General features: G+C 41.3%; 1 protein-coding gene across 1 annotated transcript; it reads left to right on the top strand.

The window, feature by feature from the left end:
• The first annotated feature begins 2926 nt into the window (after window positions 1–2926).
• On the top strand, window positions 2927–15548 carry galnt12 (UDP-N-acetyl-alpha-D-galactosamine:polypeptide N-acetylgalactosaminyltransferase 12). Its single transcript, XM_044336272.1, has 10 exons — window positions 2927–3893; window positions 4891–5060; window positions 6211–6400; window positions 6567–6752; window positions 6903–7020; window positions 7521–7697; window positions 9855–9986; window positions 10242–10355; window positions 11534–11689; window positions 12118–15548. Exons 1-10 carry the CDS (start codon window positions 3541–3543, stop codon window positions 12253–12255), a joined length of 1734 nt encoding a protein of 577 aa, XP_044192207.1. The 5' UTR covers window positions 2927–3540; the 3' UTR covers window positions 12256–15548.
• Window positions 15549–16546: the final 998 nt, after the last annotated feature.

Raw genomic sequence — 16546 nt, 5'->3', positions numbered from 1 at the left:
GAAAATGTTATCCATCATCCGGTCCTAAATGGAAATGCCCTCATGCATTAACACTAATATTGTGTCTCTGACAGAAACGACATGCCCAGTCTACCATGGTATATTACAACACTCCGGCTGGCTTGTTGCCTTCACGTGTCTCTTTGTAGTTTTCACAATATGGGTACTCGATCAAACGGTATGCCACTCAAATTACCTTCTCTCTTTGAATGATCGCCTTAATTATTTAGCATTTTAATTTGCTTAAACATACATTTTGTGTCAAATTTCAGCTTTGGTGTCAAGAGTTTTCATATCAATTTTATATGAGTGACAACTTGCTGCATATGCAATAAGACCATCAATGATTTCTAATCCTGCATTCTCCCAGGCAGGGTTAATGGTTTCAGAGTGTTAGAGAAAATAGTCTATTTCAGTGGTTGTCAAACATTTTCACATCAAGGACCCCTAAACTGACACAAATTAGACCAGAGATCCCCATTTGATAAGATTTTGTCCCAGGATCCTCCAGCCGATCCAATTTTTGCTTTTAGATGTTTTATTACAGAAAGTGTATGAAAGCCATGACCAAAATAGTCATACACCCTGTCATTGTGTTGCTTATGGATGGAATTATAGTGAAAATAAATGATTCTCCTTTTTGCTAGGGACCCTCTGGAACCCCCTAAAGGACCTCCGGGAGTCCCTGGACCCCACTTTAAGAACTACTGGCCTACATATTTTGGGCTTATCATGTGTTTTTATGTATGCTATAGAAAAATGTGTTTGAATATAACCTCACCTTAACTACATTGGATGATGCAATTAATCAAATGAGAGAAAATGAGTGACTCATCTGGGCTACTACACGTTACGAACCCGGAAGAGGTTCAGAGGAAATTAACTGACTGTCTTTGGCATTTGGAAAAAAGGAAGAAAAAAAAGTCAAGTCAAAGTATTTGTTCGTGATTTATCTCAGGCCATAAAATGCGTCCCCACTAAAAAAGATTTACCCGTAGATTTACTGGCGTTGAACTTCTTCGAATTCGTCATGTTACAGAAACTAATAAAAAGCGTTTCCAGTTGAACAAGTTTTCCTTCAAGATAAAAGCGCCAAAATGATGGTAATCAATTTCTTAATCGAATTAGTGAGAGAAATCAGCGGAAATGGAGAAGAGAGCTACAATAAATATCACAGCACTTATGTTTCTCTTTAATTAAACCAATCATGATAACAGATGCCACAATGAACCATGCAGTCACAATACAGTTAATGACTTGAGCTAATTCTTTAATCAACTATTGCATAAACTAAAGTGGATGGAAAGTTGATTTTTATGATGATCATGTTTATGTAACAGATAATATAGAATTCTGAGTATCCCTCTGAAAACTTTGCAGATCATTTTTTATGTCTCTTTGATTCACCACAAGGGAAAAAAATCAATAGTTTCATTAACTGTTGTTATCGATTTCACTGTATTAGAGTACAATTTAAAGCCCCCCTCCACTCAAAAATGTTTTTTCTTCTTGTTCCTACAGTTGGATGTTTGGGTTTCACTGTACAGAATGATGTATGTGCGGAGTTTGACACTGGAAGGCTGTTTTCACATCCATCTACTGAAAGGGGCTAGTTGAAAATCAGATTTTAAGGGGTGAACCTATGAGCATTATTTGTGACATCACAAATAGTTTGGAGCCAATCCTGGTCCAATATTCAATTTACAAAAATGTGATGTGGAAATGTGAAGCCTCCAGTGCACAAATGAGAATGGACTTTACAGTGAAAAAGGAGACATCTTGTGTCCAGCTATTAAACTTCTGAAATTAACAATATTTGCATATTCATAGATTCTGGATTTTTTTCAGACAATTTTCAGACACAAACTATTATTGAATGAAGAGTATTGTATGATCATCTTAAAACATCCCTGGAGGGGGATCTTTAAGGTGAGCTGCAGAATTTTATTTTGTAATTAAACCGGAAACGCATCTTCTCGCTCGGCTAACTTGACACTAGTTCGAACTTCTCCAAATTCAAGAAACAGGTGTTATGCCGAGTTCTGCTTGCCCGACGAGAATTGTATGCACCTCACGGGAGCGCGCACAGCGAACGGGAAGACTACGTTATAATGATTTTTGAGGCAAAGTACTGTGTAAAAACGATATAATGTTCTTTGTCAGCTTCATCAGTAACGACAAATGATCTGAAGTCTACAGTTTTTGAATGTTTAGAGTCATCAGTGTTTAATTAGACTCAGTAGTAGTAGCATTTCTTTGATACATTGGTCTAAAATTTACAAGGTTTCCTTGATTAATTTTTTAATATTTTTTTGGGTGAACTCTTCAGTGTTCTTTGACGATGTGTTTTTACGCATAGGATTTCAGATAGTTATAGCCTACTAAAATGAGTTTTTTAGAAGCGGGAAAATGAATATGGGGTGTCAAATTCATTCTGTCAAAGTCGATCAAATAAAGTATGAGCTGATGAAACCATTTGATTTGAAGTGTCATTGTGTCAATGGGTGTATGCATTATTCAGCAGAGGTAATTGTTGCTGCTGAGTAGCCAATGCATCCCCTATTATTTCAGCTCAGGTCATTATTAAATGTATGAAATTCACACTGTCGAGCCAAAACGATCCAAACGAGCCAAAGTATGCGCTCGTAAAAACATTTAATAGATGCCCAGAAATAAAGTTACAGTGTGGACGCATTATGTGCACTAAGGTGTATATACTGAGTCTCCTAAAACATTGATGACACAAAACGTTCAAAAACTATAGACTTCAGATCATTCATCATTACTGATAAAGCTGACAAAGAAGATTATATCGTTTTGAAACAGTACTTTGCCTTAAAAATCATTACAATGTCTGGTAGTTTTCCCCTGAGCTGTGCGCGCTCCCGCGAGGTGCATTCATTATGCGGGCAGGCAGAACTCAGCATAACACCTGTTGGTAAAGTTTAGCCTGCTCCTCTAGAGCTGTATGTAACGTTGTAGAGGGATACCGGCAGTCGGACACTGGCTATCTCTCTTTAATGTCGAAGACGAGCTGACGAGTCTGATATTTTAAACTTTTCATTTTGTTTTGCGGAAAACTAAACGAAACGGTGGACTCGGCTTTTGATTTGACCTAGATTTGTTTTGTCTCCTGTGGGAGCCTACAGGTACTTTAACGTTAGCTAGCTAATCCGGGCGATAACTAATCCGAGTTTGATAATCCTTTCACACCTCTCTTCAACACGCCGTTCAAGAGAGTAGAGGAGGAGGAGGAGGAGGAGAAGGAGGAGGAGGAGGTTCCGTCAAGATAAACACTGGAGGTGGAGAAGTAACCGCCGTTAGTTTGGTGGTTGGACATTTGTCAAACCGAGTGAAAAGTGACGTGAAATATGTAGTTTCACGACGTTATTTGGTTTGAAAGTATGCACGTTAAAGTTGAGGTCGTGAAACGGAAACGCGACGAAACTGGTGAAAGTGAAAGGGTCACTTTAGCAGTAATTGCCAGTGGAGTACAGCTCCCCAGCGCATGAAACCTCTACCCAGTTTTGCGCCGACACGATGGCAGTCTGCGGAAGAAGGAACCGACCCAAGTTACTATTCATCCTCTTCGGAGTCACGTTAGTGGGATATCTCATTTTTTTGAGACACAGCTCCGGAGACGTGAACGACACAAACCGACGAGAGGCCTCTGGAGGGCGAGAGGTGGCGAATGAACAGCTTAAGAAGCCCGTCTATGAGAAGCCCCCCCTGGATTTAAATGCCCTGGGTGAGTTGGGGAGGGCTGTCAAACTGAATCTGAACGGCGAGGAGAAGATAAAAGAGGAGGAAAGCATCAAAAAGCATCAGATTAACACTTATGTCAGTGATAAAGTGTCACTACACAGATGGCTGCCAGAGAGATGGAACCCACTGTAAGTAACTAGATGAGTGCTGTCAACCCGCATATCATATCATATCATATCATATCATATCATATCATATCATATCATATCATATATCACATCACATTATCTCGTAATAAAGTTTAGATGTATTTTAACTCAACTCAACTTTATTTATAAAGCACATTTCATACAAACATGCAGTCCAAATTGCTTCACATAGCAAGATTAAAATAAACATACTAAATAAATAAATAAATAAACAAAAGCAAAATAGAAAACACATGTAACACAGTGTGGAGCTCACAGCAAAGTTAAAACCCAGCTTGGTAACTACCAATGAGTCATTGTACTTCTTAAGGGAGTGGAATATGCTGTCGGACTGGAATAGTACTGTAATTACTATATGAACTTGTTGTCAGTGGGGGTCCTGGGCCCTACTGGTCCCATCAACAAGGCCCGGGACCCACACTGACATGGACTCTAGCCCGCTCACAGACACAACACGTTAGACTAATGTCAAATCTGTTATCTTATATTGCACTAAGTTTATTGCTCTATTTAAAGCACTTTTGAATTGCCTTGTAATTTGCTATACAAATGAACTTGCCTCGCACATCTGTGACCTCATCGCATCTAAACATGGCGCATTACATGAACACAGCTAGTTGTATTCTTTGTATTATTACACTTGTACATTACATATACTGTTTATACTGGGAACATTTGCACATTCCCAGTCAATATCCTGTGCATTATTTTCTACACTCAACAGCTCTCTTCACATAGAATATGTTTCTTCCACCTATTTATACCACTTGTCTTTTGTGGTAATTTTCTCACTTTGTATGGATACTTGTTTTTCTCTTACCTTCTGTTTTTTGATTGTTTTGCACCACAACACTAAGAAAAATTCCTTGTATGTGCAAACTTGCCTGGCAATAAATCTTATTCTAATTCTACTGTGTTCACTTCTCATGGTTAGTCACCTCGCCTCACCTCTCCCCATTCTCCCCCTACATTGCAGCTGCAGAGAGCTGAAGTACGACTACCGGTCCTTGCCGACAACCTCTGTGGTGATCGCTTTCTACAACGAGGCCTGGTCCACCCTGCTGCGGACAGTCCACAGCGTGCTGGAGATGTCCCCTGACATCCTGCTGAAAGAGGTGGTGCTGGTGGACGACTACAGCGACAGAGGTAACAGGCAGGTGGGGGAGAGTCCACGTTCCGTTGAGACAGACAGGCTGATGGGCAGGCGGGCTGGCGGGTCGACAGTCACAAAAGACAGAAATGTTGTCAGAGAGTCACGCAAGGAGGCACACAGACAACTGGCAGTCACTAGTACGTGGGAGGTAGGTAGAGCGGAGGAGGGTAGACTGACATGTTGGCAGAGAACAGAGATAGAGGATGGTAGTGACATGTAGTGAAACTAAGATCTAGATGATAGGAGAAGGGTAATCTTATACACATCCAGGTGAAGTCCCACAGTTATCAGTGTCACCTGTCTGGGCCATTTTTCATCTTCCATGTGAATACGCAGAATATTTTTCAAATAATACAATAGTAAGGAATATAGTATGTAAATTCAGTCAAGCACACTGCTCTTGATCAGACTCTTCATTTTCCTAACTGACCTTAAAACTTATTTACAAATTAACTAAAGAGGGTTTTCTGATCAAGGATTTCCTGGTGTTGTAGCTTGAAGTCACTCAGTGTTTTCTTGTCTGTGCCCAGGCTGTGTAGAAGGAGCTGCGACACTTTAAGGGAGTGGTTCTAAGTTGTTTTGGCTCCCAATCCTGGAAATGAAGCATTGCCTGCCTCTGAATGATGTTTCAGATTATTTGATGGAATGCATTAGAGGAGGAGGAGGAGGAGGAGGAAGTGGAGAGAGGGGGAAAACAACTTAGTAGTTCACAATCAAAAAGGAAGAATAAAAAAAAAACAGACAACTAGTTATTGTAATAGATTAATTAACTACAAATATGTTTACTCATATCCCATAAAACAACCCAGAATGATCTGTCGGTGAACCACATGTTGATGAGATAACTCAAAAATCTCATTTCTGCTGTGTAATTTTTTCAAGACAAGATACTTGGCAAGTGATTTCCCTGAAACACAGTTGTTTTTTTTTTGTCTTTATCAGCTTTACCAGCTGCTGTTGTTGAAAGCGTGTAGCAGATTGTAATTGTTCTCTTGTCTTTGTCTCATTTATTCATATAATGTTCAAAGTGATTCTGAAAAACGTAACTGCTCTCAATATAAACACGGCCTTCATATGTGCACATACAAAAGAAGTCTCTTTTCAGATGTGCTTTTTTATCTTGGTTTGTTTGATTTCTTGAAGCTCACCTGAAGGAGCCATTGGAGAAGTACATCTCAGGTTTGAGGAAGGTGCGACTGATCCGGGCCACCAAGAGGGAGGGGTTGGTGCGGGCCCGGCTATTAGGAGCATCCATTACCACGGGTGATGTGCTGACCTTTCTGGACTGTCACTGCGAGTGTCATGAGGGCTGGTTAGAGCCCCTGCTTCAAAGGTTAGAGGACTCTCAGCAGGAACATTTAAGGACTCTTTCTCTACTGTCTCAAGTATGGCCTTGTGGTTAGAAAGTGCCAAACTGAAGTGTCACAGAGTGAAGCACTGACTCTTTAGCCAGTTAACGGAGCGCTCTTTGTAGCTGACTTCTCTCCTTCCTCCACCAGGATCAAAGAGGAGCCGTCAGCTGTGGTGTGTCCTGTCATTGATGTGATAGACTGGAACACCTTCCAGTATTTAGGGAACTCCGGTGAACCTCAGATTGGGGGGTTTGATTGGCGGTTGGTCTTTACCTGGCATGCTGTCCCAAGCCACGAGCAGCAACGCCGTCGCTCACCCACTGATGTCATTAGGTGTGTCTGTTGGTTCTAGGACAACTTTACAGAACAGGTCTTACATTAATACTTAGACAAATAAAAGCCACGCTAATGGGCTTTGTATTGGACAGATAAGTAAATATGTCTAAGATGAACGATATTTATTACTGTTATTTTTCTCTTCAGATCTCCTACTATGGCAGGTGGTCTGTTTGCTGTGAGCAAGAAATATTTCCATTACCTGGGGACGTATGACACCGGGATGGAGGTCTGGGGAGGAGAGAATCTGGAATTCTCCTTCAGGGTAGGAAATAATGTCTTTGTGTGTGTGTTCATGTACATATACACATATGCTGCATGTGCAAGCCCCTGGTTTTATGCCAAAAAAGCTCAATTCATACACTGTCTCCATTTTGACATGAAATATGCACTATTTTTAGCACTAAGACACAACAAACAGCATTAAAAAGACGACCAGATCTGGTTTATATTTACCCAGCACCGCATCCTCATTCCTTGAGAAACCATACTGAAAGAATTATAACTGAACAACTATTAAAAGAAGGCCGAAGAGCCTAATGCTTTAATTGCAGCAAAGAATTTGAACACCCCTTCCCTCCAATAACTGCAATTTCCCAAAGGGAAGGGACCAAAAATATTTCCCACCATCAACAAAACCAGCTTTTCTGTTTCTCAGCCCCTCTACAACAAGGCTTCGCTTTGTGTCGCTTGATTGAATCATGGCTGAGAAGCTAACCAAATCCTCGTGGTGGTGGTGTTGTTGTTGTTGTTGATGTCCCTCAGATTTGGCAGTGCGGGGGCAGCCTGGAAATCCACCCATGCTCCCATGTGGGTCATGTGTTCCCTAAAAAGGCCCCTTACTCACGGAGCAAAGCTCTGGCAAACAGCGTGAGAGCCGCTGAAGTCTGGATGGATGAATACAAAGAGGTCTACTACCATCGAAACCCCCATGCACGACTGGTGAGTTTGCACAGATGTTATGTGTGTGTGTGTGTGTGTGTGCTTTAGCAGTATCAAACAAAACCAAACTTTCCTTTTATAGAGTGTTGTGAAGGCAGTGTATTGTTTTGCAGCCACACTCATCACAAAACTGTCAGATTAATCACTTGATTTCACCAGTGAACACACTCTCAGTCCCCCCCCCCCCCCACACACACACACACAAAATGACATGTACTCTCCTCTTTCACAAACTACACACATACACACTGTGGTCCCGCTGCGGTGTAATAGCTCCCCTGATTAAGTGACACTTGGGATACATGAGCGGTAGACACCCAAGGTGACAGGGGTGTCAGGGTGTTCCGGTGTGTGATTACCACCTTTCCGTGTCACTCTGTGCCAACGTGGTGTCATCCACCTGTCCTTGACAGGGCGAGAGCAGTGCTAACCCACGGGGTGCCCTGCCTTTGTGTGTGTGTGTGTGTGTGTGTGCATGCGTGGGAGGGGCCGGGCCAGTGTGTGACAGTGTAGTTAAGTGGAGAGGCTCTCTAAACACAGATCAGGTGGCGCTCATCTCCCTGAGAGGAGGTAGCCTTGCCAACCTCGCGGTGGCACGACAAACACAATACGACAAAGCCTCTGAACTACACTGCTTGTCTTCGTAGACAAATAGGAAGACATGCGCACATACACAAGGCTCTCTCAGAATTTCTGCTATTTACACAGACATTAACAGCCATACCTAAATAATGATTAACTAAAGATGTTCTGTCTTATATTCCTACTGTAACTCTTAGAGCTCTTAGACTTTCTCAAAGCAGCAGCTACACACACACGGCACGGTCAATTGATCAACTGATAGCTTATCACTAAACTATGTCTCCACCTTAAGTCTACTAACAAGTTCCAAGCCAACAATTTAGATAACTTGAGTTGACCTAATGTATAAACTGATTACTTATTTTCCCTGTTATTCAGGTAGGCAGTAGAGTATCATTGTATATTGGGTTTAAAGGATGACAGTTATCTAAAACTGTCAAGATGGTAAGTTACCTGTCAGTCCATGTGAGTTATGCAACTCTTAGTTAATTAGTAATAATGCAGCATGAAACCTAAATAGACTGTATTCAAAATGCAACTTGTATCAGACAAAAAAAAGAGTTAATTGGGAAACATCTGTAAGCATGCTTCTGTTGCTTTCCCACTGCCTTTTTACTCTCTGCTAATTGGCACATCTCTGGTCTCTTGTGCACATCAGATTGACCTCTAGTTGTTCCATTTAGTTTTTGACCCCTTACTGATCCATAAACTGGAATGTTGTTCGGTCGCTTTTCATGCTTCCATTTGCTCCTTATTGGCATTTAAGTAGCACCTGTACTGGGCTTTAACTTGCTCCCTGTTTGCTTCATATACTGTAGTGGTCCACACTGACCCTCACTGTCCTCTGATGGTCCTTACTGGTCCTTCCCATTGATAAAAGGACTGTCTCCTTTGGGAGTCCCTCTCTCGACCAAATAAATTGATGAAGGGACAATTAGTGCTGTGTTTGGGCAAACCACCAACATCCATCATCCTGCAGCGCTGCTGAACCCTTCTTCCAGCAGGGTAGGTGTGCTGAACATATGCTCACTGGCAAATCAAAGTGCAGACTGTGTGCTACCATGCAGGGTAACTCACTCACCTATCATCACTGTGGTGTGTGTGTGTGTGTGTGTGTGCATAACCATGCACATACAAGTATAGTTTGTACGTGCAAACTTTAAGAGTGAATATCCTCACATGCGCACTCACACACACGTGTAATATAAACAGATCTATCCTCTTGGCTCTTGTTCGACCAGGATGTAGGAGTGGTTTGCTGTTAAGAGGTCTGTTTGTTGGGATGTAATTGTGTAGTTATGGAACAACTATAGATGGTGCTATTGTATACCAATTCAGCCATCAGTCAGAATACTTCCTCTGACACTGTAGCTCTCTGACTGCATCAAGAACGTTCACATACAAAGTCTTTATTTGAATATAATGTAAAATACTACTGGTTGATAATTAGCTTCTTGTAATATCCCTGTAGCATCGGTGTTCCTCCTAATATTGTCTTGGATTTCAGGTTAATCAGGCAGTGAAGTGATGCTACAATAACAAGGTGGAACTATCACTTGTGGTCATTGTTTCCAGGAGGCCTTTGGAGACGTGACGGAGCGGAAGAAGCTTAGAGAGAAGCTGGGCTGTAAGAACTTCAAGTGGTACCTGGATAATATTTACCCCGATATTCACGTCCCCGAGGATCGTCCAGGCATGTTTGGAATGGTGAGATTACATTCAGAGTTGTTTGCCAGCTTCAAATTAGTGTGTGCTTTTACTGATTTTCACCAATTTGATTGTATCTCATCAGGCTGAGCAGTGCAGGCAAGAGACTTTTTAAAAAAAATAAAAAGTGACATTTCCTTACCTCAAGTTTAAGTTTGGCATTCATTTCCTCACCCGTGTATGAAGTCCTGTAAGTGGTATTTTAATCAGTGCATGAAAAGATCAATCGATATGACTGCTTTTTGCTTATTACAGCTGAAAAACCGCGGCAAGACCAACCACTGTTTTGACTACAACCCTGCAGATGAACACATCGTGGTGGGCCAAAGAGTCATCCTCTATCCATGCCACGGCATGGGTCAGAACCAGGTACCGTACTGGACATTAGTCATTTAGGCCACAGGCTATAAAAATGTTTTTGGTCTGGTGAGAAATTACCCTGACTCTCTTAAACATTGAGAAATTCAAGTGTCATCTTATTAGTCTTTGTTTCACTTGTGTGAGATAGTCATGTCAAGTTATAATTGATTGATTCATCTGCAATGATCTGGAGTTGTGCCAACATATTTGTTACATGAACTTCAAATAGTTCTTCAGATGTCAGTCCCTATACTACCCCCCCCCCCCGCCCATTCACCATGCTATTCCTCCTCCTCATCTTTCTCTTGACTTTTAACTTTCCCTTTCTCATTACCTGTCATCTCCTCTTTCTCTCTCCTCCCATACCCTTCCTTCTCACAGTCATCTCATTGCACATTAACTTTAAAACAGACCCTCCCTACTCTTCTATTATCCATGATGCCTTGTTTTCCATTTGCCTAAGAGACAGTAGCAATCATGGTCATAAATACCAGCTCGGACTCCCTCAAAGCGAAGATACAGTCTTCTTGTTTCACAATAGGCTGCAGGGGTTTGTAATTGCATTTTTACAAATCTGGGAATAGTGGACTCTCTTGCATATCCCAGGTTGAAAAATGATATGTTTGCTCTGTTGATACAAACAAAGGAGAGTGCATCTCACAACGCCTTTATCCTCTGTGGTAGTCTTTAAGGCACTGTGAAATTTACCATTGTTTTTCCAGCAGCCCTCTGTGGACACACACTGATGTTGTCTCTGCTGGAAGTTGGCTCTGCAGTGCCTGTGCTGTCTGCTGTATTGGAGTGCTCTCTATGCTGCAGAATCACTTTCATTCGTAGTCTGTGCCATAGCACACAAGCAGTACACGTGTGTGTGTGTGTGTGTGTGTGTGTGTGTGTGTGTGTGTGTGTGTGTGTGTGTGTGTGTGTGTGTGTGTGTACACACAAATGCACACAGAAGCCATCTCTCAGTACACCATGTTCACTTGCTTTCTTGCTGCATATCCTTCTTCTGAGTCACACATATACATTCATACACTGTACATATGCTTGTGCAGATTCCGTGACAGTGGCTTGGACTCCGTCGTGACAATCATTTATGACTGAAATGTTGTAACAATAAAAGTTGTGTTTCCATCATTTGTGTTGAAGTGGAAAAAGATTTTGAGCTGTTGCGTCTCCTCCTACAGTTCTTTGAATACTCCATGGATGGTGAGATCCGTTACAACACAAGGGAACCTGCTGGATGCATTGTGGGTGACAACATCAGCACATACCTGACTGTCCAGCCATGCAAAAAGCGAGGGCAACCTATACCAGTGGACCAGAAATTTGTCCTCCGAGAAGTAATGAGTATATTTCTGTTTTTAGTGTCTGTATCTGTACTTGGCTCATTTTGCTACGTGTATTGATCACTATCCAATCCACCTTTATAAAAAAAGAGGCAATGTGTATGGTGAGACAGTAGTGGAAGTAGTTATGAGATAAGAAGTAACAAGATGGCAGTGAAAGTGAAAGATGGAATGTTTACAAGATGTGACATGAAATCTGACTCAAGTCCACATGACAGTTTCCTTTTAAATTTTCTTTGTTGTTGTTCTTCTTCTTCTCTAATTTTCTTCTTGTTGAATTTTCTTAGACTATGGAGTTTTTGTGCCCTTAAACAGTATTTGCTGGCAGAAACCATTTGAGGAGCATTTATTAATGTTACTTTGTTGTAATACAACTACAAAACATTTCTTGTAATACTCACTCTACATCTGGCTGTTTTCAGGATGGAAGCCTGTACCACGTGATGAGCCAGAAGTGTGTTGAAGCAATAGATAAGACCGACAACGGGACACCAGCCCCATCACTCCAACCCTGCTCTGGGAGCCTCCACCAAAAGTGGTTCTTTGAGGAGAGAACATAATAGTATCAATCTAGAATATACAATATGTATACAAATACTTTTAATTCAGGGCCAGTATCCTGAGGAGGGATTTGACTGAATTGAATTGCTAAATGTTTTTTGATACGTTTGCCTTGCTCTAAAAGGAGCCCAAAGGAGAAGAGAGGCACATGTGCTCTCTTCCAAACATCAACCTTTGCACATTTTTGTGCCAGCTGGATTTAATGGACCAATAAGTAATTATACTGACTACTTACTTTCTGAAGTATTTTTGAATATATATGGGAACGATTTTCTTTCTTGGATGCTGTTGCTGGGAGACAGGAGCCTACTGGAATATACATTGATTTTTCTAATCATGGAAATGCTTGAGAATTAGTGATAACCTGCACAATTGTACATGCTGGAATTTTTCTTTGTTTTTACTCACTCCACTACTGGTGCAATCTTGCGCTGAAACATGTGCATCCATCTGAATGAGAACAAATGCTTTATACCTCTGTCAACAAACCCGGAGCTTCTCGTCAGCTTGTGGCCGGCATTTTCAGAGGCACATCATGAAGCATATTAAAATATTGTCGTCTTCTCCTGTAGAGGGGGCCAACGCTCCTCTCTGCAAGTTCTGTTCTATCACTGTGTTCTGTATTTGTCAAGAGAAAGTGGGACAAATCTTCAGGTATTTTGTTAAGAACCTTTCAGGACGTTTTGAGTGCTTGCTACTCTTACACACCAGTGGCTTAGAAAAAAGCCTCGGATCACAGGCATTAATGCAAGTACCTAGTACCTCTTCAACTTAATCACCTAACTACTGATAACAGGAGAAACTCCAGTCTCATTCCGTTCTGCTTTGACTGAAGTCACTTTGCAATGCAAATCTAACTGAAGTAAAATGACACGAGTCATTTTACACGAGTCATTTGACTAGTTTTTCATAGTAAGCGCTTTTTTTTTCAGTGTAGTGTCACTTGGTACTTGCGTCTGTATAGTGCTCTTTAAATGATATGCAGCTTCAAAAGACTAAATCATAGCCATATTTTATGGATTTACTTCATGTGGTGTCAACTGTTTGTTTGAAATGATGTATTCTCTAGATGAGACTAAAATTATTGTTATTTCATAGCTTCACGGCAGACATATCTCAACTTTAGTCTTAACTAAGTGGGAATTCATACATTTACTGCTGGTAAATGTAAATGCACAGACATTGAATTTGTAAGGTAGGAACTGGAGCTTCTTCTTCATCTTACCTGTCCATTTGGAGCCCACATAAAGTGCCTGATGTAAAAAAAAAAAGAAAAAAAAGATCCTATTTAAAGATTTCCCCCCAGGAAATGCTCTTGTACTGAATGTATATATTGTCACGGAAAGACAGCAGTAGTCAGAGTGATGACAGAGTGTCTGCACACTTACAGTATGTATGCTACCCTGCTGAGAATATGCACAAGCAAGGAGGCATTCCCTTGAGTGTATGCATATTACTCTGGTGGGTTGGACTGGTTTGTACACATTGCTTCTGTTTCCATCCGTCAGAATCAGACAACTATAGATCTCCCCTGTTCTGAGCTGTGGTCACTTGTGTGGTGGTCCCCCAGGCTATGCTGCGGGACCAAGGGAGACTCAGTAGAGGGGTAGACTGTTGTGGGTGTCTCCAGAGTGCTGGCAATGCCAGATGGCTGCCTGATTGATTTTCCAGACCTCTCCCAATTCTTTATCACCACCCTTTCCTCTCTGTGTCAGAGATGCACAATGGAGGTTTTATCTTTTGGACCAGCGCCAGCCAAATCCTCCTCAGATGAGCACTTGTATACTTGTGTGCTTGAGGTTTGATTTATGAACAGAAGTCATCAAGAGTACAGTTTCTGGTAACAGAAGCAGATAATGGAGGAGACTGAATGAAGCAATTGGTGACCTCTTTCTTACTATTAACCTCCGCAGGCTGTTGGCCCATCAGTCTCAAAGGAGCTTTGTTAGGAATTGATGTTAGGGGGCGATCGTACTTAAATAGATTTTTACTATTGATTCTGAAGGTGTACTCACAGTCAACATAAGATAAATGGAGTTTGGAGTTTGCCAGTACCACAACGGGGGAGTTGAATAGAATCCTTTTATTTGCCAAATATAATGAATGTACAGTAATGTGTGAAGGTGATGTTGCAGGAGCATGCTAACATCTGTGCATATGAGCTCATATAGTACAAGCCCAAGGGGACAGTGCAAGATGTGCAAAGAAATTCTTACTGTACATTTACAATCCTACAGTGCATTGGAAAAGAGTATTATCGAATAGTTGAGTAAGGTGAAGGCACACAATAAGTTCCAGGCATATTGGATTAAAGTTCCTGGTTGTCCATAAAGGCTTTCACCGGCATTATGAGTGGTACATATTTGTGTTGATAAGTGAAATGGACCAAATAACCAAAAGGAAGATTATGGTCAACACCAGAGAGGGAGGGGAGGGAATTATTTGGGTGATAAAGGTAAAAAGGGCTGGTAGAGTATGGTGACAATTTCCTACAGTAGCTGTGCATGGTCCCTAGCAATCCTGCAAAGTCCCGTTGGCTTTTCCCATTGAGTTTCCCGTGATTTAAGACTTGAGAAAGTTGCTTTGGAACAGGTGAAATTGGCCTCTTAATACAGTGCTCATGCTTTATTTATTGAACACTTAAGAAGTGACAGCTTTACCATTTGCATCAGTTCGTGTCTTTAGCCTGTGAGTGCAGTATAAATATTCTATCCTCTTATTAAAAAAGGGTTATTTATTGTGGCCATCTGTTATTCCAGACATGTCCTAGATAGTAAAAGATTTTTTACGGTGGCGTTATATTGTATGCTAATTTAATATGGTCCACACAGCCGCAATAAAATTGATATTTGCCAGTTGGAGCCGTATCTTTCTGGCAGGTCATATAGGGCTTTTGTATCCACCAAACCTGTGTCGTAAACAGTAGCGATATTCCAGGGATCTGTTGAGATTGTATCACCTTGTCCTAATGGACAATGTAGCGCTGTTTTACAATAGGATGCAACATTTTCTGTTTTTAATGATTAACAAATCCCAGTGGAGACATTTCAGTTATTTAAGCGGTAAACATGCACAAATAATAATAATAATGCTGGAATTCAACACCGTGTCTGGTGTGGTAATGCTGTCGGTAACCCTAGCGGCCTTATGTTGTTATTAGGAAAATGAAGGATGTACTGAACATTGTTTTTGTATTTGTTCGGCCCAATAAATGGACCACATCTGATGTCAATGTACCCTTTTAAATATTGTCAAATGAAACTCAAAATAAGTAAAAACAAACTTACTCATGGATTATTGTTTTTGCCTGTTCTTGCTCATTATGCCTTTTGTTTTTAATCTTATTATGTCTTAAAAATGTGTATGAACATTGAAAACACTTATGGCAGGCTTCATTTATATAAAAAAGAAAAAACATCCTAAAAATACTTTAGATCTCACTGTACACCATTGTGCATCCATTAAACTGTGACTCATCCGCATCCACGATGACAAAAACAGACTATCATCCACATTTAACTTTGATGGAGACATGAATCAAGATGCTCGGAGGGTAATGAGAGAAGAAAAAGAGAGATGGAAAGACGAGAGTGAGTTCTCCAACCATATCTGATTGGGTTGATCACCAGCTGCTGAGTGAAAATGTCGTGCCCACGCCAAGTCGCTCTGTCTCCCCCGGTGTTGAAGCTCTGCCCTGCAGTCTCTCTCAGTTACTCATTGATGATGCTTTTGTTTCATAGGATACGGGTGGGGGGGTTGTATGTGTGGGGGAGGAAGGGGGGGCATGTTTTTGTAACAACAGCATGAAAAGGGAGTAAAATAATCTTTAGTATCTTTCAAGTTTTTCACACAGAGACGATGCTGTTGCCTCTTTATTGGATTAGAAAAGGTAAAATTCCACACAAGTGCATCTTTTAATCTCAGCTCTGTAAGTGCACCACATTGCTGGAACATTTGTACCCTACTGAAGGCGCCGCATGAGACAAGCTGGTTTCTCTCTCGCTCAGGATGACATGCTCTGATGGAAAACTTGCCAGAAATCTTCACATTCTGACAAATGCTGCCTAGACGCCACTCGGCTGCTTCCCAGGAAAATGAGAAGCGCTGCACGAGGCTGTGATTCTGCTGTCTCTAGCACCGTCTCATCCTAATCTTTTGGGTGCATCCCTGTGAAATACGCGGTACAAAATAGCGAGCGCACTCTAAAACATCCTAAAATTTCAGTTCAGTGTGTCTACAGAAAGACGCCGTATATTGCTGCAATCTCTGCAAACAGTGTAGGCCTAGTTT

The sequence above is a fragment of the Thunnus albacares genome, chromosome 19 (genome assembly GCF_914725855.1).
Source record: "Thunnus albacares chromosome 19, fThuAlb1.1, whole genome shotgun sequence".
NCBI classification, from domain to species: domain Eukaryota; kingdom Metazoa; phylum Chordata; class Actinopteri; order Scombriformes; family Scombridae; genus Thunnus; species Thunnus albacares.
Note: the sequence above shows the minus strand (reverse complement) of the source record. Positions and strands in the feature narration are given on the sequence as shown.

Excerpts from the sequence above, each read along its gene's own strand:
- galnt12 (XM_044336272.1), top strand. The coding sequence starts at position 3,541 with ATGGCAGTCTGCGGAAGAAGGAACCGACCCAAGTTACTATTCATCCTC. Across the intron at positions 5,061-6,210 it reads GGACGACTACAGCGACAGAG|CTCACCTGAAGGAGCCATTG; the intron begins GTAACAGGCAGG and ends GATTTCTTGAAG. Across the intron at positions 7,021-7,520 it reads ATCTGGAATTCTCCTTCAGG|ATTTGGCAGTGCGGGGGCAG; the intron begins GTAGGAAATAAT and ends GATGTCCCTCAG.